This window comes from Macrobrachium nipponense, chromosome 15 (assembly GCF_015104395.2).
Source record: "Macrobrachium nipponense isolate FS-2020 chromosome 15, ASM1510439v2, whole genome shotgun sequence".
Classification (NCBI taxonomy): domain Eukaryota; kingdom Metazoa; phylum Arthropoda; class Malacostraca; order Decapoda; family Palaemonidae; genus Macrobrachium; species Macrobrachium nipponense.
In genome coordinates, this window is record NC_087208.1 from 51,507,425 (window position 1) to 51,531,663 (window position 24,239).

Below are 24,239 nucleotides of genomic sequence, written 5' to 3' on the forward strand. Positions count from 1 at the left end.
TTGACGAGAAGTCCCAAAGCCTTCGTCAACATTCTAAAGTTACTTGAAGTCCTTCAAACTTTTTATAACTTCGATCTTCTAATTGGCCCTTATTAGCCAATCGTCGAGGTACATGGATATCCTCACCCCTTTCAAATGAAGCCATTGAGCCACATTCCTCAAAATCCCCGTGAACACTGAGGGGCCGTCGAGAGGCGAAACACAGAGCCCTGAACTGAAAAATTTTCCCCCCCATCATGAATCTGAGAAACTTCCTCGAAGAAGGATGGATCGGTACGTGGAAGTAAGCGTCCTGTAAATACAAGGAAACCATCCAGTCCCCTGGACGAAGTGCTGCCAGCACTGATGAAGGCGTTTCCATCGTGAACTTCTTCTTTTCTACGAAGAAGTTTCAGGGCGCTTACGTCCAACACCGGTCTCCATCCCCCTGAGGACTTCGGAACTAGGAAAAGGCGGTTGTAGAAGCCCGATGAATGATGGTCTGTCACTAGTTCGATAGCCCCCTTCTCCAGCATCTGATCTACTGCTAGATGGAGAGCTTGATTCATGATGGGGTCTCTGTACCTGGCCGTCAGTTCCCTTGGGTATGGTCGTCAAGGGAGGTCTTTCGACGAAAGGGATGAGGTCACCTCTCCTCATAATAGAAAGGGTCCAAGGATCCGCCCCACCCCCCTTTTGGGCCCAGACTTCTGCAAACTCTAAGAGTCTGGCGCCCACCGTTGTTTGAAGGACTTGCAAGTTATTTGGGGGCTTTACAGACTTGGCGAAAGTCTTACCCCCTTCTTGAAGGTCTACGACCTCTAAACGTAGAGGTTCTTGATGAAGACGCCCCTCGAAAGGGTTCTCGAACACTTGCCTTTTCCTTCTTAGCCTTGGTAGGGAAGGAAGGGCGAGGTTTTCTTGCGACTGTGCAAAAAGGTCCTGGGTGGCTTTTGGCCGAAAGTGATCTCGAAATGTCCTGCACTCGATGTTTAGGGAACAACTGAGCAGACAGAGGAGCAAACAGCAAAGAAGACCTCTGGGCATGGGAGACAGACTTCGTTAAGAAGGAACAATAAACAGACCTCTTCTTCACGATCCCGGCCCCATACAGGGAGGCGATTTCACTCGCTCCGTCTCTTACCGACTTGTCCATACAAGACACACACATGAGATCTTCTGGCGAAAATGACTCTGGCACTTCAATTTTCTTGGCTAGGACCCCCAACGACCAATCAAGGAAGTTAAATACTTCTAGCACTCTAAAACATGCCTTTAGCATGTGATCCAATTCATTCATTGCCCAAGTCGTCTTCTTAGCAGAGTTAAGGGCAGTTCTCCTTGTCGAATCTACCAGCGCCGAAAAATCCGAATCAGCCGAAGACGGTAGACCCAATCCTAAGGACTCTCCTGTTTCGTACCAGAAACCAGCGCGTCCTGATAACTTCGAAGGAAGGAAAAAGCGAACATCGTTTTCCCCGCTTCTTCTTTGGAAGCCATCCAGGAACCAAAACTCCTCAGATTGCCTTCTTCATTGAAAGAGTTGGCTTCATCCTCACACAAGAAGAACTCTTCACTGTCTTCGCCGTTGAAAAAAAGTGAGTGAGGAGAAGGAGGAGCCGTAGGAGTAAGGGAATCCCCAAAAACTTGCAAAAGTAGCTCTGTAAGCGCTTGTAAGAAGACACAGCAAGCAGAAGTGTTCGGTTCCTCATCCGAACCTTCTAGGACGTCTTGTCGAGGCGAGCGCAGAAGATCCTTAGGTGAGGAAGGGATCCTAGTAGGAGTTGAGTTAGAGGTTGGAGAAGAGTTCACATCCACTGGAGAACGATGAGAAGATCTGGGTTGTCTACGATGAAACTCCTCTTCGAGGTAGACGGAATCTCAGCCGAAGGAGAGGTAGGGCTCCTACTCCGAGAATCCTCGGAAACATCCACAGGGCGCTTACGAGGAGGCGAGCGCCTACTAGACTCTTTGCGCCTATCCTGAGGCGAGCGGCTGCCAGGAGAAGAGCGCCTATCGAGAGCAGAGCGCTTGCGCGGCTCTCCATACCTGTCCAGTTGCGTACGATCAACGGAAGTTCGACTGGAAGGCGAAATGCGCCTACTAAGAGAAGGCTGCTTGCGAGACTCTTGACGTCTAACAAGAGGGTAACATTCAGGAGAAGGGCGCTTCAAAGCTAACGAGCGCCTACTTGAGAAGGGCGCTTCCGAGATTCCTGGTGCCTACCAAGAGACAAACGGTCAGGAGTAGTGCGCCTAGAAGCGGGGGGAGAGCGCCTACACGGAGAAGGGTGCTTGAAAGACTCTTGTTGTCTGCCCCGAGGAGAATAATCAGGAGTATGACGCCTTAAAAGAGACGAGCGCCTACTAGGAGATCGATGTGCAGTAGGCTCTTGGCGCCTACCTTGCGCGGGAGCGGCTAACAGCAGGCCGTCTATCATGCACACGACTCCTACCAGACTCTTGATGCCTGTCAGGAGAGAAGTCACGATCCGACACTCGAGGAGAGTGACATCTGGAAGAAGAACGCCTGACTTGTATAAGGGCGCCTTCTAGGATCTTGAGGCTGCTGAGGAGAAGTCTCACGCGAGGGAGTTGAAGAAATAGCGTGAAGAGCAGGTGCAGTGCGCTTACCGGAAGCGGGAATCCAATCTGGAGAAAAAACTTCTTTCTCCATAGAGCGTCCTACGATGTTTGGCGCCTTGAAGTCGAAAGAGAGCCAGGCGAGCGAGGGCGCTCACGCGAGCCCCTACCTTCATACGAAACCTCCCCATATGAAGGAGAACGCCTAAAAAGAGGAGAACGATCCTCTGAAGAGCGGCGCCTAGATCTCTTGATCGGAAGAGAAACGTCCTTTTTCTTCTACGTGATCTAACTGCTAGAGAGTCTGCTAGCGCCGTGATCTGAGCTTGAAGTCCCGCGAGTACTCTCGTAGGAGAATCTTGTTGTTCTTTCCTCGGAAGCAGGCGCCGACGCGCGAGCGCGAGAAGAAGAACGATCACAGGATTTCTTGGGTTTCTTCGCCTCCACCGACGATTCTTCCGGAAAACCTCCGGACTAGAACCAAAGGACTGCAGGGAGCCTTCCAAGCCCTCTTCAACGGGCGCGACGCATCCGGGGAGTTCCAACCTCTCTTCGGAGAGGGAGAAGACGAAGAGGAGAAGCATTGGCGTAGGAGCTCCTTCTTGTAGCGATCCGAGGCAGCCTGGGAGCGTACTTCAGGACTTTTTCTGCCCGAGGGGACGCCTGACCGGTGGGGTTCTCCCTAGCCCTCTTGCGGCTTCGACTTTCCTACTCCACTGGAACTGGGAGTCTGGAAGAGGTCTAGGCCTAGAGGCACTAAGGAGCCGGTCAGACGCACCCTCCACAACACTGGGGACACTGCCCTGATCACTAACACTCTCCTTACCTTCCCAAACTGACGAATCTTCTGATCCATAGAAAGAATCGTGGCTCTCAGAGCTGCCGCCTCCGAAGGCGAATCTTCGGCTTCGGTGCGGGGAGCAGGGGCTGCAACTTGGGAAGAAGGTTCTAATTCTACGTTAGTATTAGGATCCACATCCAACTCACTCATTCTAGATCTACTAGAACTTCTAGAGGAAGCCTTACGCACTCTATCACGTTCCAACTTCCTAACATAAGAAGAGAGAGCCTTATATTCTTCTTCATTCAATCCCTTACATTCACTACAAGGGTTAGCAAAAGAACATTCATTCCCCCTGCATTTCATGCAAACCGTGTGAGGGTCTACCGAAGCTTTCGTTAACCTCACCTTACATCCTTCATTCACGCAAACCCTAAACAAAACCGAAGTTTTAACTACTGAATCTAGGTCAGACATAGTTAAAGAAAATCCAAATCAAAATCAAACCGGTCCACAATCAGCGTATGCCAAGCCAAACAAAGCGAATACGTCACCAAAAGAAGTCCAAATTAACTCCAGGCAAGCGAGAATCGAAAAACTTTCGAGAGGAACCGACAACAGTTGTTATCATTCCCGCGACAGAGAAAAATCTGACAAGCTAACGGGAGTGGTTCGTACATCCCCCACCCAGCGGCGGGTAAGGTAGACCACCTGACCTACCTGTCGCATGTGCCGCGAGATTTGAAATTCTGTCGGGAACGTCGGAGACTATAGCTAAGTATATATCTGTCAGGGAAGTTCATGTACAAAAATGTGTTTTAACCTACTGAAATCATAATTAATTTGGATCAGCAATGAGTCTTGTTGATGTCATATAAAGATGCATATAAAGACATCAAAACCTGATCAAATTATTTACCAGAAGTAGAACAAAATTTGAAACTCACCTTGGGATTTTCAGAAAAGCCTGGCAATGCTCCAGTAATATCCAACTCTACTTTCCTTCGGACTCTTTCTTTCATCATCTAAAAAGAGAAAGAAGGGAACGCATTAATCAACAGTCTAAATTAACTTCCTGCCAAAGCATTATATGTTCTTGAATAATGTGGACATAAAGAAATACTTTGCTATAGTAGTACGTACAGTAATATTTATTTAACAGCCAATGCCATCTAATTATTCTAAAAAAATAGTACTACTGCACTAGTACTAGATTACAAATATGATTCTTTGCAGAATCTGACTGCCAGAGGGTCCATGAGTCAGAATATTTGAAACTGATGAACTCTTGATACCTTTGAACTTCAATTTTGGGCCCTGATTTACAATGCAACATGGCTGGAAACTTCCTACAATGGCCATTCAGACTACATACTTGTCAGATGATTTTACAAGTCCGGTTGTGGCGGGATCACAAGCTTAAAAAAACAAGCGGGCAAATCCCCCCCTACATAAACCTAATCGTCCCGCTGCCCAACTCACCCTCAGTCACACTTTCTTCTTTACACAGCAAAATACACGCAGGACAATTGACCCTTACCTACAAAAAAAAACCCAAAAAAACAAAAAACAAAACCAACACAAAACACACGTACTTACCAACACTCCAGATACTCCGGGCTTTGCTGTGCTGTCTGCAGTCGAGGTCACTGGGACACCAACAACAACACAAAATATCACATAAAACAACAAAACACAACACAACAAAAGACCACTGCACAAACAACACAACAGCACAAGCACAACAACTCTAAGCAAAAAAAAAAAAAAAAAAAAAAAAAACAAAAAAAAAAAAAAAAAAAAAACACTAACTTAACAACAACTAAACAACAAAAAAACAAAACACAAAACTCAACCAATTTCCAATGCCTTCAAATAAATGCTTCCGATACTACTAACTCTCACCAGCTCTCACCAAAGACTGACTCAAAAACACTAAAAACACATATAACTCTAACAATCAACAGCACCAGCAGACAGCCCAGAAATCACCAACAACCAATTCAGTCATTAACTATCCATACAGCAATTACACCCTCTCTCTCTCTCTCTCTTTCACACAGACATTGTCAAATGGAACTCCATAACTCCTCCATATTCCCTCCCCTGTTACATTTGACAACGCCTCCTTTCACTCACAACACCCACACTAAATAGCCTTCTGCAACACCCATGGATGCTCAGATGCAGGTCCCCTGGATCTTGTTTGAGGGCCCTCATACACACTCTCAGTTACACCACCATCAACTTCTCCCAGATCACTTCCAGTCAGACTACCATTTCTATCTCCCTCACTACCATCCCCCCAAATCCCATTCACTATCTCATCTACCCCTTCTAACTCTTGTCCGAACATCTCTCATAACTCTGCCACCAAATCACTTACCTCATTTACACTCCTGCCAAACTCCCGAAGAGACTCATTCATACTGCCAACTACATCCTTACCACCTGATTCCCTTCCCGGTGAAACTTCACTAAACCCTGTCAATTCAAACCCCACACGCTATATGTATCATTCCTCCCCTCAAAGTCATCTGTATTACATGCCTTATCCACCATATTTACCCTAACACTAAGCAGTTCACGTTTCTCCCTTTCATTCCCTTTCCTTACCTTCTTCCGCTTTCTTCCATACTCAACCAACACTAACTGCCGATCTTCCAGACCCATTTGCTCACTGACACTCGGCTCACATTTATTCACTTTCAACCACCCACTCATCACATTCTCCTGAACATACTACCGCACACTAGAGGACCCACCCAACTGAATCCCCTTTTCACTTAGTTTCCCGAATTCCCAGCCTGACTCATCCTCTTTCGCCTACACACACTCACCACATGACCTTCCATTCCACATTCAACACATTTCGCACGCTGTTCTTTACACATCCTAGCATAATGCCCGTTCTTCCCGCAGTTGCCGCAAACTATGTTCATACGGGTACCCCGACATCAACTAGCTATGTGCCCTGCTTGTCCACACCTATAACATTTAATATCCCTATCTTTCTTACACTCACTCACCAAAGCCCCCTCTTGCCCCAGCCCACCGACCGAAGCAACGCTCCTAACGCCCATTGACATTCATTCTTCCTGTGTCCTGGCTTACCACATCTATAAAAACACTGCTGCTGCCTCTCGCTCAAACAATAACTGACCTTACTCTTCCAACACTCGCACTCCTATCTCTTTTTGGGCTAACTACACTCACGTTACTTGCCCTAATGCTCCTATCTACCACTCGCTCTGCCATTTGCCTCGGCCCTTCCAAAATTGCCTCCCTATAGCTTCTAAACTCTGGTACAACATCAGCTACTTCAGTCCTAACACTAACACTTCTCTCTTTCATACACCTGTCTAACTCGTAATCCTCTACTATTTCTAAAATGTCGTTCCATGTTAACCTTTCATTCGTCCATCGCATTTTCTCCTTACGTTTTAGATTTATAACCTCATATACACTCTCTGGTACAGTCGCCAACAACTTTCGCACTAACTCCTTACACTCATTTATCCCTTTGTCCCCAAACTTTTTTCTAGCTGTTTCTAACCTACAGACATACATTGACAACGACTCACCAACATTCATTCTTGCCTCTTCAAAATCTTGCTTTCTCCTATATCTAACACTACTCTTTATCCTCTTTGCCTGTTCTACAATCCTAGCTTTTACACTCTCATACGCCATCCCTACACTATAATTACCCCCAGACATAATTCAACAAAATACCGTCCAAAAAGCTACCTCTACGCTCTTGCCTAGACTCTCTTGTTATCCCCATACTTTGCCTCACAATACCTCTCATATTCCTCAAAAAAGTCCCTTATGTCCCTACTACCATATTCCTCGTATTGTCCACATCGGGGTACCTCTCTCATATACACAGCCTTTCGTACTTCCCGCTCACTCTCACTTCCGCTATTTCCATTCTGACCCCTCTTTCCCTCTTCCGAATACAGCGAATCCACTTCCATATTCACGTCCATACCCCTGACTACGCTCTTCTTACCCTTCTTCTTTCTACCTACCTGTTTCCACTCACCGCTATCCAAATCACTCTCAGCCCTTTCCCCAATGTATTCTGTCCTAGTCTCATCCTGTCCATCACCCTTACTAACCTTCTTTTCCTTAGTCTTCTTCTTTTCCTCAGCCACTTTCTTATTCTTGTCCTCAGGTTTATCCTTATCCTGTGTCTTCCCCTGACCTATCACAACCGAATCACCTTCGTCACTCGTACTCTCATCCACTCGCTCTTTCACTTTCTTTACCACTCCTGGCCCATCACAAGACTCAGTAGGCCTACCACCTACAGCTCCTTCTCCCACGAATCCCTTCATCATTTCCTGCATCATCTCTTGCACTGCATTCATCATTACCCTTAATTTTTCATCCATTTTCTCAACCATTCTCTCTTCCGCTCCTTTCACCTCTTCTTTCATTTCCACTTTCGCACTACTTAGCATTCCTCTCATTTCCTCTAACTCCCTCTTCTGCTCCTCACACTCTACCCTCAACCTCTCATTCTCCACTTCCAACCTTCCCTTAGCTTCCCTTGCCAACCTCAGCTCCTCCTTCAGCCTCTCTATCTCCTTCAACCCTTCCATCCTCACTTTCTACCAATCACAAACTCTCCCCTCCCCAATTGCCCTGCAGCTGCCGCACCAACAGTCCCTGTTCGGGCGCCAAAAAATAATGTGGCGGGATCATAAGCGGGCAAATCCCCCCCACATAAACCTAATTGCTCCCGCTGCCCAACTCACCCTCAGTCACACTTTCTTCTTTACACAGCAAAATACACGCAGGACAATTGACCCTTACCTACAAAAAAAAACCCCAAAAAACAAAAAACAAAACCAACACAAAACACACGTACTTACCAACACTCCAGATACTCCGGGCTTTGCTGTGCTGTCTGCAGTCGAGGTCACTGGGACACCAACAACAACACAAAAAATCACATATAACAACAAAACACAACAAAAGACCACTGCGCAAACAACACAACAGCACAGGCACAACAACTCTAAGCAAAAAAAAAAAAAAAAAAAAAAAAAACACGAACTTAACAAAAACAAAACAAAACAAAACTCAACCAATTTCCAATGCCTTCAAATAAATGCTTCCGACACTACTAACTCTCACCAAAGACTGACTCAAAAACACTAAAAACACAGAACTCTAACAATCAACAGCACCAGCAGACAGCCCAGAACCCACCAACAACCAATTCAGTCATTAACTATCCATACAGCAATTACACCCTCTCTCTCTCTCTCTCTCTCTCTCTCACACAGACGTTGTCAAATGGAACTCCATAACTCCTCCATATGGTTTCCCAACAATCTCTCCTAACACTTCTCCTGGACAAGAAACACCAAATTTCCCTCACATCAATTACAATGGAATAAACTAAGAGTAGAACACCTGCCTACAAAACTTTAACATATACTGTAATTATATTTCTAAGAAATGTTCCAGCCCAATAAAATGAAAAAGATTCATCCCACCACTTAGGCTAACTTCTCATCTTCTCCTAAGTACAAAAATAATTTATGGAAGTTAATGTTACTCTTGAGAAACTTTTGAATCTCCCAAAGCTTCTATACTCATGCCATCTACTATATTTCCTTACAATCAAACTTAGCTACCATGGGACAGTAAGGTATATTCATTTGTCAACTATGTCATAAAACAATAATGTACAATGTAGGCTACACAATGTGTGTGTTTGTTTTTGTCAGGGGGAGGGGAGGGCAATGGAAAAAGGCCCTATCTTGAGCAAAACCCCATATGAAATTGTTCAGACGTTACAAACACTCTATCTGAAGGGCAATGGTATCTATGACAATAAACTGTGTAAGTATACAGAGGATGTTTTGCTCAAAATGTTTTAATTTTTGGATATACAGTAATACAAATTAATTTTCCCAAATTAGTATCACGGTGTATTTTGTCTCTGCAAATACAGTAGTGCAGCATTGCAATTGAAGTCATAATCCCAATGGGCATGAAATATGATGAAAATCATCAAAATGTGAGCTTGGCATTTTTAAACTGCAATGTACAATATAGGTCATTTTAAAATACATTAATAAAACCACCCAGGATGACAAAAAGATTCTGAGAAATATATTACTGCAAAATATTCGGAAAGGAGTTGCTACTTACCAAATCTACTTGATCATTGAAGTGTCTTACTAAATCTGCAACAAACTGAACTGCATGTGGAGTCAAAAGAGTTGTGTACTCTTCTTCCATTCCTTTCGGAGGAGGCTCAATTTCAACATCTTTGACTCCTATCTGTGCCAATTCTGACTGAAGTTTACCACAGACATCCTGTACTGACGTATTAGAAAACAATATGGAGCACTTTGTCTGAAAGGAAAAAGTGTTTTCTTTATTTATATTGCATTAATACATACCATTACATATAGCTTAAGCCAATTCCTAATGACAGTGTTATATAACTCCCAAACCTTACATCCTATGACACATCAATGATATCAACTTAGCTGGACCAACCTGGTAAGGGTTAGGAGCCTGTCCCTCACCATACTCTGTCTCAACAACCATCAAGCTCACCTTATTAATGTATTAATGGGCAAATTCCTACAGGACAGAGTGGAGACAACAAGGAAGAAATGATCATTTGCATTTACGAAACAGTTCGGAAAAATGTTCATGGACTCACACAGAACTCAAAAGGAATTTATCAACTCAACTGAACCCATGAACTATCAAACATGACGAGGAATGGGAAGAATGCAAGAGTGTACCTAATAGAAACAGCCTGTTACCACTTCTTGGTGGGAATCTGTTCTTCTCTAAAAGCTAAAGGAAGGTGAGGGATTGTCCGACATCACTAATAAAACAGATATGTAAGAAGGTGAAAATCTTGATAACTATTTGCCGATGAGAGACAAAAATGAATGAGATGATGATGAGAGAAGCACATAACTAAACATCATCTCACCAATTTTCCATCAACTGAATCCATTACAGATTAACCTAACATGCATTTCCCAACTAAATGTATTTTATATTTGCCAAAATCATTATCAGAACTCTTTGAAAAGCTAGATTTTACACATTTACTTGGTTATAGGTTTCAAGAGAACTTTTACCATAACACTTGCGAGAAATGTACACCCTGTTTGCACCTGACATCCGAATATAATTTTGATGAGACTTTTGAATGTTAGAATTCATGGCTAAAGTACAGTGGGAGGATCCTATTACAAATAAAAAATTGTAGGCAAATTGGTATCAACAGGCTGGAAAAAACTCAGATTTTTGAGCAGGAATGAAGAACAGTTGGCTACAAAGAAGTAGATTTGGAGGCAGCAGGACAACAGAAAGAGTGCAGGACAGAACGCCATTTACATCTAGCACCATTAAAAGAAGAGCCGACATAAAATGCTCATGGTAATGAATTTACAGTTCTAGGTCAGGTTACATAATGGATTTATGGGGAAAAGTCACATCCAATTCCTCATGCCAGGATGGCACACCTGGTAGTCTTGATTTAGGAATGGTTAGGTTAAGATTCTTTCCTGAATTTCATTTTTGGCTACTACCTGATATACAACACTCTACAACAGGTTAGTTTGAGGTCCAAAAGCAGGCAGGTAAGGGTCAAGCACCTTAAGGGGGCCGGCCGGAACCCCTATATACAGTGGTATAGGGCGAAAAATGCAAAGTCATGAAAAAATTCATGGAGCTTCATATGGCAATTGAGAATACGTATACGAAATATTTCGTCAAAATTCCTCTTACTTTCGTAGTTACAAGGTAATTAGTAAACATAACTCAATAAGCCTAAAACATTCATCCATACAAGAAAATGCAATATTTCTTCTGTTATCGTAAATTTTGATAATTATTGGCAAAGAAATTGTGAGAAATGGCATCTGTACAGATTCCGTGGCTCGCAGAAGCGAGTATCTGGTTCAACCATGAATCAGTGCGACCATAGACTTCAAGTAGATTACACGTTCGAGTTTCACCTCGTGACTTTCGCTTGCTTTCACGTATGTTTATGAATGTTTCGGCAAGAAGTTCATCATGCCAATGAGGAAAAGACAAGCAAAAACATCTCGCTAACATACAGACGAAGAAAAATCGCTCAAGCATTATTAAACAGAATATCATAATATACGCGTAGTTAGTGAAGAGAGAGGGGAGGGTTGCTTAGAACGCCCCCTTCTGCCTGACAGCACACGTCACACTATGCCCAAGGCTACGATCTTTGAGCAAAGAGATCTTCATTTATGATAAATAACATAGTTTTGGTTTTTTAATACCCAAAATGGACTATGAAATTCATAATAATCATGATTTATTAAATTGTCTTTGTAAAAAGGGAGTACATCTTCGAGTTTCACCTCTGACATTCTCCTGCATTTATGTTTGTTTATCTCTGTTTCGGCAAGAATGTCATCATGCCAAAGAGGAAAATACAAGAAAAACATCTCGCTAACATACAGAAGAAGAAAATTCGCTGTAATAAGCCGAGTTAGTGAAGGGGAGAGAGGGGGTTACGTAGGAGGAGTGCCCCATCTTGCCTCAAGCAGTGCCCCAGGCTACGATATATGAGCAAAGGGATCATCATTTATGATTAAATTATGATAAATAAAATAGTTTTGGTTTATTAATACACAAAAAACAAATATACATTCATAATAATCATTATTTATTAACATTGTCTCTATAGAAATACGAAGGAAAACTTTGAACGCCCGTATCTCAAAACTATACTTATTGACCTTCAAAGTCTATCTCCTCACTTAGTTTTAAAGCTATAACATTGGAATTTGGTATATAACTCAGAAAGACATTATAGAACAACCAAATAGAGCCCTTTTTTCCAATTTTTGTTTTGTCTTTTTTTTATAAATTTTTTTCTCGTGATTTATAGGGTTTATTTTTTTACCATATTGAAAAATTCATATCTAGCAAAAAAATGACTTTTAGAAAAAAAACTCTCCATTCGATTGGAGGTCTACATCAGGTCTATATATGGTAGTAATCCCAGGTCTTAATATTAAATATCAAGGGAGGAGATAGAATTTGAAAAGTGGTTATTTTCGGGATAAATCGCCCTGGCGTCACAAAACCGAAGGTCAGAGGCGAAAATCATATGCGGTTTGGAGATGTCCCAAGTCACCTTATTAAGTGGTATGAATGTCAAAGTCCTGTCGTTAAAAAACGGCATTAGCAGGCCGGCCCCCTTAAGTTAGGATGCATCCCTGTTCTTTACACCATAAAATATGACATTCTGGTTCACGTTAGAAAGCCTCCTCATCCAAAGAGCTCAAGACTTTGCTACCAACATCAGGTTAAGTTAGGGATGGTTAGATTACTGAATACGATCATGAAACCCAATTTTCCTCACTGAGTACCAGGTGATTAACGCATTCTTTACCATTACTGTTGGTACAACTCCCTTGATTTTGATTTTCCAGGTTTCTCCAACAAACAGACAAAAGTAAAAAGCTTACAAAAGAGTTGCTCGCTTTAGACCTATTTCCAGTTTCTCATTGGACGAGTGGGTTACTCGCTTGCCTACTGATTCGGCAGTTGATAGTTCAATTCGCCGCTCCGCCAACGTGGAATTAGAGGAAATTATTTCTGGTGATTAGAAATTCATCTCTCGATATAGTGTAGTTCTGATCCCACAATAAACTGTAGGTCTTGTTGCTAAGTAACCAGTAGGTACCATAGTTAGGCCTGGTACCTAGAGATTAGGAGAAACAATTAGGCTATAGGGAGATTTGTACTAGGCTACCCTGTAGGTAGCCTAGCTACCTAGTACCTACGTCTTATGTAAAAAAGAAGTAGGTACCTAGCTAGTACCTACTAGGCTAGGTAGTAGTACCTAGTACCTATAGGCTAAAACAATAGGTACTATTGGCAGTCGGGAAAATATACAATTCTTGTGTCTGGCCTGTTATAGAATCATCATCTAAGCCTGAATAGTACTAGCTACATTCAACGAGCTGGTACTAAGGTAGCAGGTCCCTAAGCAGGAATCCCACAGGGAAACACCAAGGTCACCTTAAGAAAAAAAATACTTAGTAAAAAAATACCTAGCAATATATCACATTTAACTTGACAGTCACATTTAATGGTGGAAAAGGGTGAGAAAGTGGCTAGAGATCTATTTACCCTGGAGTAATCATCACGCTGAAGGACGCTTGCATTACGCAAATTGAATAAATGATTCCTTATCACTTGTAAGCGATGTGATGACGACGTCTGAGCCATGGTCTCTTGAGTTGTTTACTATACTAAGGGTCAACGTTCCACTCCAGCAACCTACGATCTCACTTATTTTTTACTTTTTTTTTCTTCTTTTAAACAAGCGCTATATTTACAAGGACGTATCCCGCTTGGAAGCCGAGAATATTGGGCATGTTTTGATCTATGTGCTACCTTGAGATAGTCATTATTATCTGAATAATATCTTATCTACTCAAGTGTTTGGGGTTCGTCCCGTAAGTTTCGTTCAGTACATACGAATGCGTAACTTATTTAATGTATTTTATAGTATAACAATGGTCAATAAATGTTATAAATTTAAAATAATTATTTCATATATATAAGATAATACAATGATTGATAAGAATCAATATTCCGTCCAGATAAAAATGTCTAAAAGCAAATCTACTTATACAAAACGTAACCATTTGTGATCTTTGCTCAACAGGTAGCTCCTGTAGAAGAAGAAGAAGAAGAAGAAGAAGAAGAAGAAGAAGAAGAAGAAAAGAAGAAGAAGAAGAAGAAGAAGAAGAAATACAAAAAACAGATAAAAAAGTGGATCTCTGGACGCCACAAGTCCAGAATAACTTTGTAGCAAGGACGCCATGTTGTCGTCAGATCCTGTATAAAGAGGGTAGTTAACACACACATGAACGGGGGGGCACTCCATGTCTAACTTCGCATATTCCTGAAAAACGATTTAAAAAATTGCATGTAGCTGAAAGCCCCCAATTTTCTTGCATTATAAAATTATGATATATATATATATATATATATATATATATATATATATATATATATATATATATATATATATATATATAAAGAGAGAGAGAGAGAGAGAGAAGAGAGAGAGAGAGAGAGAGAGAGAGAGAGAGAGAGAGAGAGAGAGAAAAAAAAATTTTTTTTCTTTTTTTTTTTTAGAAAACTAGTCCATAAACATTTGCATGTAGATAAGAGCAATATACGGAGAAAGAGTTAGGATGCGACTGACGCCTTGCACTGGCTTCATTATCATCTTTGAACTTATGTAACAACACGCGAGCTTTCTGTTCTCCTCAAGACTTGCAAGTAGGAGATGATGAGGGAAGAAGGAGGTGGAGTTAAGACGGGTCTACCATCTAATACCAAACCCCCTCCCGTTATATAATTCACTCATTTAAAGCAACTTCATTCGATGTATTAATGATGGCCGATGTTTCTTTAGCAGTTCCTAAGCTGATGGTCGAGAAATTGCATAATGTAAGTTTTGTGAGAGTAACATATTGGTTGGAGTGTGGCTCACTGTAAACAAATTATAAGCACACCACCCTTAAGCTCATATTTAATGGATTCCAGTTGATGCGCTAAACATGGCTTTGCTAGTCCCATCTTGTCTCCTATCAGTAGGGGGAAAAAAACTCGTTTCACAACATATGTAGAGAGCTGGGCTTATATATGAATATAAAACAGATGTTCCTCGCCAGCCCTTGTGAAATAAGAACAAATAACAAGCGATATTATTCGCAAAAATAAAAAAGAAACGAAAAGCAGGTCAGGAGAAGATAGAACCAGGCCTGTATTGATAATATAATCATTCGATCTCGTCCGAGGCACCAACCATTCTAAAACACTCTACTACTTACGATTGAGGGATTTGACAAAAGTTATTTTTTTCTGGATTCAAACGTACTCTACTAATAATTAATGACGAATATTTTAATGCGATCAGCTCCACGTCTTTGGAGCTGATGCATTCCAGATGGTTTTAGGCTCAAGAAGAAGAAGAAGAAGAAACAAGTATTTTCTTTGTAAAATTTATTTACTTTTGCAGGGGAGTACATTAGTAGTAGTAGGTCCAGTAAAAGAAGATAGATCTACAAAAATAAAGAAGAAGAAGAAAGAACAGTGGCATTTTTTTTATAGGCAGCTAAAATCCTGCTTTGCCATATAATCTTGAGGCCAAATAATTAAGACATTAAAAATTACAACAAATCGCAGGAAGAATCGAGCTAAATATAGCGGCGGTAACTAGCAATGTCATCTAAAGCAAAACATTAAAATACGCAGCCCATGTACAAAAATCAAAATTATGACAGTGATAAAAATGCAAATATCCCGTTTAATGAGTCAATGAAATACAAAGAGCGTATTCAAGAGTCAAAATAATCACATAGAACTTCCCCATGCGTCGGCGTGCGATTCGTTCGCCCTGTGCGGACCTGCGGCCTGCGGTGGTGGTCGTGTGCCTTAAACTAATGAGTAAGGAAAATAACGAGCGTTGGTGACGCTTCGCTCTACTAACGTTGTTTAGTAGAATTCTTTTAGAGGGTACAGGTCGTCCCAGGTCAATCTACCTACTTTGTAGAGCGACTAGGAGTTAGCGATCTTGCCCTACCGAAAAATAGTAAGGCTATAATATTCATATCTTTTAGGTTCAAGCTTCCAAAGAATATGGTTTTCTGACCGTGTTCATTTGAAAGAAGTAGCAGAATAGGTCATATATAGGAAATACAGAAAGATGAGAGAAATCATGAGAAAAGGAAAACATACAAATGTAAAGTAAACTAGCCTACTTCCTGGAAGGCTTGACTAGGCGCATTTGCTCTGATAATTAATTCTTAATAGTATAGCAAAAAGATTATCGGTCAAAATAAACTATTTACTTTTTCATATTTTATGTACTACGTTACTAGGGATGTCTCGGCAAAACAAATGTAGTTAGTTAGAAATAACAGACTAAATGACAGCATTGGGTACTCGTTCTTAAAGAATTTGAGCTGCCAAAGTAGTTTATCATATTGTTCCCGTTTTAGGAAAGGCGTTTGTTCGTGTCTTTGCTGCACTTCGATGACATATAATTCCCATTATAGACGGCTATCTTTTTATTACAAAATTACAATTTATAATCGATTCGTTTTCGTTAGCGTGTTGCATTAAGTAACGGAAGATAATAATCCAGTTTGAATGTCGCCCTTTAGTCTAAATTTTTTATTTATAAAATAATTAAAAATAAAGCTATATAATTTGCATCTGGTAATATTCTCAGTAGAATTCTAATTGAAAAGTCAGCATAGATTCCTCACATCTGAGAGATCAGAATACTGCTATCATTTCCCATTTTAAAAACGGTCGTTTTCTTCCACTGCAATACTGGGCAAACTATTCAAATTTGTCTGGCTTATTGGAGGGTTCCTTTAGCAACCACTGAAGTTTAGTCTATACTTTTCGAGCTTCAGATTTCTGCTTTGACGAAATCCGAAAACATTCTAGTTATGATATTAGTGGAGTTGTGCTTGCAGAAAATTCATTAACCCAGTACAAGACTGTGTAAAACACAAGACAAGAATAGGTTTGATAATTTCAAATTGTTTTTGCAGTGTACTACATGTGTAATTCACATTCTCTTTCATCATATGTTGTCCTATAGGTGCGTTTTACTAGTATGTAGACTAAATTTACATTCCAATATGATGAACAAATTCCAAATCTTTCAGTTCGTTCACTCATTCGTTTTTTTTTATGTACTACACTGCAAAAACAACTTAAAATGATCAACCCCTATTATTCTTGTCTTGTGCTTTGAAAATAGTCTGGTACTAGGTTAATGGATTTTCTGTAAACACGACTCAGCCAATATCATAGCTGGAACGTTTTCGGATTTCGTGAAAGCAGAAATCTGAAACCCTAAAAGTAGACTAAACAATTCAGTGGCTCTCCAAAAGCCAGACAAATTCAATAGTTTACCCGGTATTGTATTGAAAGAAAACGGCTGTTGCCAATATGCGATATAATGAGCAGTATTTTAATGTCTGAGTACAGCATCAGTATCATTTTTTTTTTTTTTATCTTTTATTATAAAAATAACAATATCTGTATATACATATTACATATAATGTCAATAGCACTAATAAATAATAGAAAGTTAAGTAAGTTATTCGAGAAATTTGCTATCATTAATGACGGCCAACGAAGAATTGGCGTAGTTTCTTAATTCATTGTTCGTTATGGAAATATTGCCATATGCAGGTGCCAGATTATTTACTTAACAAAAATAACATTTCCTTTCAAAGGTGCTATACTTGAAATGAATTACATAAGAAATGAGTAGACTTATTCAATGTATTAAAGATAATTATTTTGCAAAGTAAGGAAAATATATACCAATGGGTCCACAATTTCTAATTTTATTCTCAACTCTAGCTTCGTGACAGCATACCGAAGATTTTGAAGTTGGCTTTGCTGCCGCTCGAGTCTTGACTCAACTTATCGTACTGCACGGTGTGTTGTCAGTTTCGTCTCCTACAGCCGATATTATACATCAAGGCGTTAACATTATTGAAAACGATATTTAGTTTAAACTAATTTTGTCTTGATCAATAAAATAATTTGCATGACACATTTAGGCGGCCTAAACTGGACTTCTGATTTTCCCACATGATTTTGCCTAGGTCTATTTTCAGCAGTATACTCTCTCGGATATGGTAATATTAATGAATAATATTTAAATCGACAATATATATATAATATATATATATATATATCTATATATATATATATATATATATAAATTTAAACTTATATTATATATATATATACCCTATATATATATATATATATATATATGTATATATATATATACTATATAGATATATAATATAATAATATTTTTTTTTTTTTCTGCTTTATTGACTATTCCCGTTATTCTTGTTTTTTTTATTAGCCATGTTCGCCTTTAGTCTTATCCTTTTCATAATTGCTTAACATAATTAACTCAGACCTAGTAATTCAAAGTCAAAAAGCAATCATAAAAAAATCAAACGAATATAATTCAGTCTTATTTTTTATCGAATTCCTTGCATATCATCCTGTTTCATTTGGACACCTTGGAAAGCTGTGGGAGTCAAAACTGACGAATACATTAAGATAGACTTATTTTCCTTAAAGCTTTCTTAGGTTGATCTGTTTGTAGCTATTCATTTCTTCTAAATATAGATTAATTCAAATTAGTTTCACATGTATACCTACTAGACCTACTACCATAAGCATATTATAAGTAGCTGGAAAAGGATAAGAAATATGAAAGGTGACGTTCTCGTTTGAGTCTATTTCATGTTTTTTTTTTTTTCCAAGAAAAACCTACTGCTTTAATCAAGGGTTGCTCTTTGACGGCTACAGGGTGTGCAACGAGTGTATACATATTTAGTTGGGATGAAAGATAAAGTTTCTTTGAACAGAAATATTTTATAAACATGCATTTAAGGCGTCCGTTGTCGGTGCGGGGAATCTTAAAATAACCGTTATCATTAGTGATGCTTTCACGAGATGGAGTTCGTAGTGAGAAGTCGGATCTAGTCGCCTGAGATGTAGAAGAGAGCGGAGGTGGCGTATAGGAGTGATGGAAGGATTAGGCCGATGTTATTAAAGTATCTCCCAATAAAATGTATTCTTTATTGTTTGAAGAAAAAAATGCATGCATCATTGAAAAACCGTTCCCACCCTATCCGTGATATTCACCGGCCACCGATAAAAAACAAAACAAAAAGAGTAAGCCTAAACAACGAATCTTCATCCATCAAAGATAAGTTTGCTTATTCATTAGACTTATTCATTAGACAACTATCAAAGACTTCAAGTGTAGATTTAAAAATCTAAAGTATTCATCAGACACCAGTCATAAGCGTAGAGCTAGTTATGATTCCTGGTTCAGCAATGTCGTGACAAGGCACTAGAATTCAAAGTTCACAAATGAATGTTGTCAGCAACATACATACTGTATTGTCTTGCTCTCATGTGGTGCTTCGAGGTGTTCCACCTCTAGGCCCATGTTCTAAATTTTGCCGTTCTTTAAACAATTTTATTCATCTATGTATGATTCTCTCCGGTTTATTAAGCTTTCTTGATATCTCTCCAACAGGAACTTGCACCGAATGCAGTGCAATGATTCTCTCGCTCATCGAGGGAAGTTTCTTAGACCGATAAATGACACATTGACGTTAGATTCCCGTGCACATAACATCAAAAGCAATAGAGTGAGGTCGCCTGGTTCACACTGTTAAGATATAGTTTTTTTTCTTTTTGTTTTTAAATTTGATAGCATTTTGTGAGATTCCAATGTTTTCTGTAAAATTTAACAAATGGAATATTCAACTACCTTCAACTTAATATTGAAATGATAATTTAAGGACTATGTTTATGCGATACTACTAGTGATAGGTGTCTCCTATCTATTTGGTAATGTATATCTATGGTTGTGATATGACGTTTTTTATCACTTCGTTTCGTTCATGTCAATTTTGCTCTATGGAAGATAGTTTTACACAATAACATATCATAATGTTTTAAAGATATCAGTGACTGTTTTTAACGTCATTACACATGATTTCTTCCATCTTTGAAAAGAAAAATAGATAAATAAGGCATGAATCGTGCGTCAGACAGGTGAACGAAAAATTATGAAACTCTGCCACGAGTTTTTTGGCCGACAGTACATACATGAATCTTAATAACATTAAGTATTACAACTACGTATAAATTCATCCAAACAAATGCTAACGTGTGGTACACAAAAACTTAGCAGCAGCAGATACACAGAATTCGTAACTCTTGTTAAGCTATTTCCAAAGAATACAAAAAACAGAACTATATGTTTTTTTCCATCTGGCCACCTGCCTGTGGTATTTGCATATGGTTACACTGCGTCCTGGGCTTTAGATAGTTACGCTATGTGAAAGTTGTAGTTAAATAAAGGATATCTAGGTGTACTTTTGCAACTGAAAAGTGTTCTAATAATTTACTGTATGCGAATTAGACCCTTAATATTCGTAATAGGATATTGTTAAATTTTTTTTAATGAAACCCGAATGTAACTAGTATTTTAAGCCCGGGACGCAGTGTTACCATACGCAAACACCACAGGCGGGTGGACAGATGGAAAAAAAACCGAGTATAGTTCCAGACAAGAATGGAGAAAAAATATCCATCCTGTCAACCAATAAAATTACACTGACTAAGCACTATTTTAGTCTCTTCCACAATCCTTGGACTGTTACTACCTTTGTAATTTCTACCTAGGGCTTCAGCATTTCGCTTAATCGGGGAGTGAGCCTACAAACTACTTTATTGTTGTTGCTATTGAGGGGGCCTGGGAAAGGACTATAGAAAAGTCTAAAAAGGCCTGGAAATGGCGTTTTGGGTTGAAATAAAGATACGGGATTTTTAAGATAGGACATTTATGGTTTATTTATTAGAATGAAAATGTAAAAAAATAAAACAAACAATGTCCATGTTAAACAGTACAGAAAAATTCTTTGTAATAAAATACAGTGTAATTATTTTAATTTTTGTTCATGAAACAATGCTCTATTTGACCGTAGATTTTAGCACGTCTTCATTTACATTATAAGTATTGAATTTAAGGCTCACAACTTTTATGTGTGAGGGGAAAATCTTGCTTGTGTCTCGAGTAACATGGAGATCGGATAAGCCTTGTTACAAGTTCATTTAAATCAGGTCTCAGTAAATCAGGTCTTGTTTTCAGTCTTTTCATCATAAGTCCGCAAAGGAGGAATACATATTTTTCAAGGCAGCTTCAAAGGTTTTAACAGCTTTTTCAGCTCACCCATTAGTGGAAGGATGATATGTTCCACTTCAGTAGATTCACATCAAGCGTGCATTTGATGTCTAGGCCAGTCCCTTATGACGCTCCTGATTGGCTGTTGACAAGCCAATCACAAGGCTGGAAACTCTTGGTCTCTTGAGAGAGTTCACATAGGCAGGATGTACGTTCCACCTCTCCTGGGGGATATGTCTTTCAAAAGTATCCCTCAGGAGAGAGGGGACACACATCCTGCCTGTGTGAACTGTCGAGAGAGACTGAGTTTCCAGCCCTGTAATTGGCTTATCAACAGCAAATCAGGAGCGTCGTAAGGAACTGGCCTAGACATCAGCTGCACAGGTGATGTGAATCTACTATACTCATAATGTGACGAATTCCATTCTTAGCTACAAAACTGAAAGTCTTCATAGCAAAAGCTGTAGCATTGTCACCCACTATTTCAACTGCTGATCCATGCGTGCAAAATATATGCCTTATATTAGACGTTAACTTTAGAAGTACAATCATGAGAGGGAATTTAGAATATGCATCAATTACATTTAGATATGCATCAATTACAACTAAAAACATTTGTCCTTTTATAGGTCTAGCATAACCTACATGTATATGAGACTAAGGTCTCTACCAGGGAACTCCCAAGTACACAACCACTAGAGCGCCTCAGTGGCGTGGTCGGTATGGTCTTGGCGTGTCACCTCGGTGGCCGCGAGTTCGATTCTCAACCATTCCATAGAGGAGTGAGAGATGTGTATTTCTGGGGATAGAAGTTCACTCTCGACGTGGTTCGGAAGTCACGTCAAGCCGTTGGTCCCGTTGCTGAATAACCACTGGTTCCATGCAACGTCAAAAACACCAAACAAACAAACAGACTAGCTGATCCAGGTGGTGGGGGCCACCTGGGCACGTGCCCCCCACCCCCGCCATGAAAAATAATGACAATATAATAATATTGAAGATTTAGACAATAAAATAAATTATATAAGAAGGGCAACATATACAAAATCTATTATAGAACTAATAATAAGAATTTTGAGGAAAAAAATCTTAATGCTGTTCATTTCATTCTCTCTAATTAAATAGTATATTATAATTCACGAATACCACATAACATTCTCAGTCAAATCTCACGACAGTTAAATAGTAAATTACCATATTTTTTATTTTCAAATTAAGTCTAAACTTCCACCTCGGATGTTTTGAAAGCGAATCTTGCAAAATTCATTTCTGTTACTTTCAAATAGACTGATACGAACCATTCCGGTGCAGGTAACAGAGAGCTAATGACGTCTCGATTAAAACAACCTGTTCATGTGTCAGTTATAATCAGGTGAGTGCATTGATCATCTCTGTATAGTGCTCATGATCCGCTGATCATTTTTTTTACGCTGATTGTCACTGACGGTTGAATGTCCGTTGACTATATAAACAGAAGAATAAAATAACTCAATTTGTTACGCTAAATGCATCTGAATACGATAGAACTTTTGTTTTAGGACTAATAGTGATGCATTGTAGCCTGGAACCATGAAAAGAATACTATGCTTTTTTTATCATTTGCACTTATTCAGGGAGTAAGCCTACAAGCTACACTCTTGTTGTTGATATTGGGAGCTGGGGTGGTGGGAGGGGGGGGGGGGGGTGTTTAGGAAAGATCTATAGAAGAGCATAAAAAGGTCTGAAAAAAATATTTCGCTTTGAGTTAAAGATACAGGAATTTTAGGATAGGATACTTATGTATTATTTATTAGAATGAAAATGTCAAAGTATAGATAATGTGAATGTTAAAATCTACAGAACAGTTATTTCTAAATAAAATATAGTGTATTGATTTTAACTTTCGTTGGCGAAACAATGCGCTATTTGACCGTGGATTTTAGCACACGCCCAGAGTAAGCTGGAGGTCGGATCACACCTTGTTTTTTTCCTGGTCAAGCACGGGACAGGAATATAAAATCTAAGTCAATGCTCGCCATCAATCAACGATATTGAATTACTCGATCAATAATTTGTATTGGCAATTCAGTTAGACTCGAGACAATTATTACGCAAAATCGATGATGCAAATTATATATATACCAGAAAGTCGATTATCTCCTTGAGAGGAGAAGCAATTATTCACAGTTATAATGATAGCTCGAAGCAATTATTCACAATTATATGACAGGTCGAAAAATGCTTGTGACGTCTATGAATCAGAGCATAATAATACTTCCGCGCTTTGTGAACATTACTACATCTCAAAATCCCCAGCTTTTTAAACGAACATATTTCCGTAAACGTATTATCCCTCTTGTGAATAAATTGTGAATCTAAATTTCCAAGCTTTGAAGTTAGGAAGATATAATATTCAAGACATCGAAGGTCCCTTTGGAAAAGGGGAGTGAAAATCCCGCAGAGTTGTTAAAAACGTTGGGGTTCTCTCTCTCTCCTGTGTCTTTTACCTGTCACTAGCAAAATGGCTGGAGGGTGAGCATCAAAGTAAAAGGCCTTCTTTCAAAGCCATCTTCAGTGAAAGGCTTTTTTTCATAGCCATCGTCAGTAAAAGGCCTTCCTTAACAATTATCCTCACAAAGCAAGACTGGAGCAATATTAGATGAAAAAGGCAGGCATATCCTCTCCGAATTACGATGACAATTATAGTTACTTAGGCCGGAATATTGCTGAGAAAGCCAGTAATCTGTGATAGAATACTATTGAATAGAAAATAACTCAGGCCACAGGCCAAGCGCTGTGACCTACGAGGTCATTCAGCGCTGAAAGGACAATTGACAGTAAAAGGGTTGAAAGGTGTAACAGGAGGAAAACCTCAAAGCAGTTGCACCATGAAACAATGTCAGGAGAGGGTGGAAGGTAAGATGGAAGAAAGAAGATCGATGTGTCATGAAAAATCAAGAAATGGTAGCGAGTGAGATAACGGCTGAACGAGAGATAAGTTTTTTATTTTTTTATTTTTTACGAACACAATTTAAGCTCTTACTTCAGAGAACGCCATCATAACTCGCCCCTCTATCTATCCACCTTCCAGATAGTGATC

The 24,239-nt window shown here is 39.6% G+C and overlaps 1 protein-coding gene and 1 non-coding gene across 2 annotated transcripts in view; one reads left to right on the forward strand and one right to left on the reverse strand.

Annotated features, from left to right (window-relative positions):
* Positions 1–13,858, reverse strand: part of LOC135194929 (malate synthase-like) — a 30,872-nt gene extending 17,014 nt beyond the window's left edge. Inside the window, exons 1-3 of the mRNA XM_064221133.1 lie at positions 13,516–13,858; positions 9,517–9,723; positions 4,290–4,367 (exon numbers count right to left, since the gene is read on the reverse strand). Of these exons, the coding sequence (XP_064077203.1) occupies positions 4,290–4,367; positions 9,517–9,723; positions 13,516–13,614 (384 nt within the window). The 5' untranslated portion in view covers positions 13,615–13,858. The remainder of the gene's footprint in view (positions 1–4,289; positions 4,368–9,516; positions 9,724–13,515) is intronic.
* A 1,974-nt stretch (positions 13,859–15,832) lies between these two features.
* LOC135195112 (U12 minor spliceosomal RNA) lies at positions 15,833–15,983 on the forward strand. The gene has a single exon (XR_010310078.1). It is a non-coding gene; the product is annotated as a U12 minor spliceosomal RNA (small nuclear RNA).
* Positions 15,984–24,239: the final 8,256 nt, after the last annotated feature.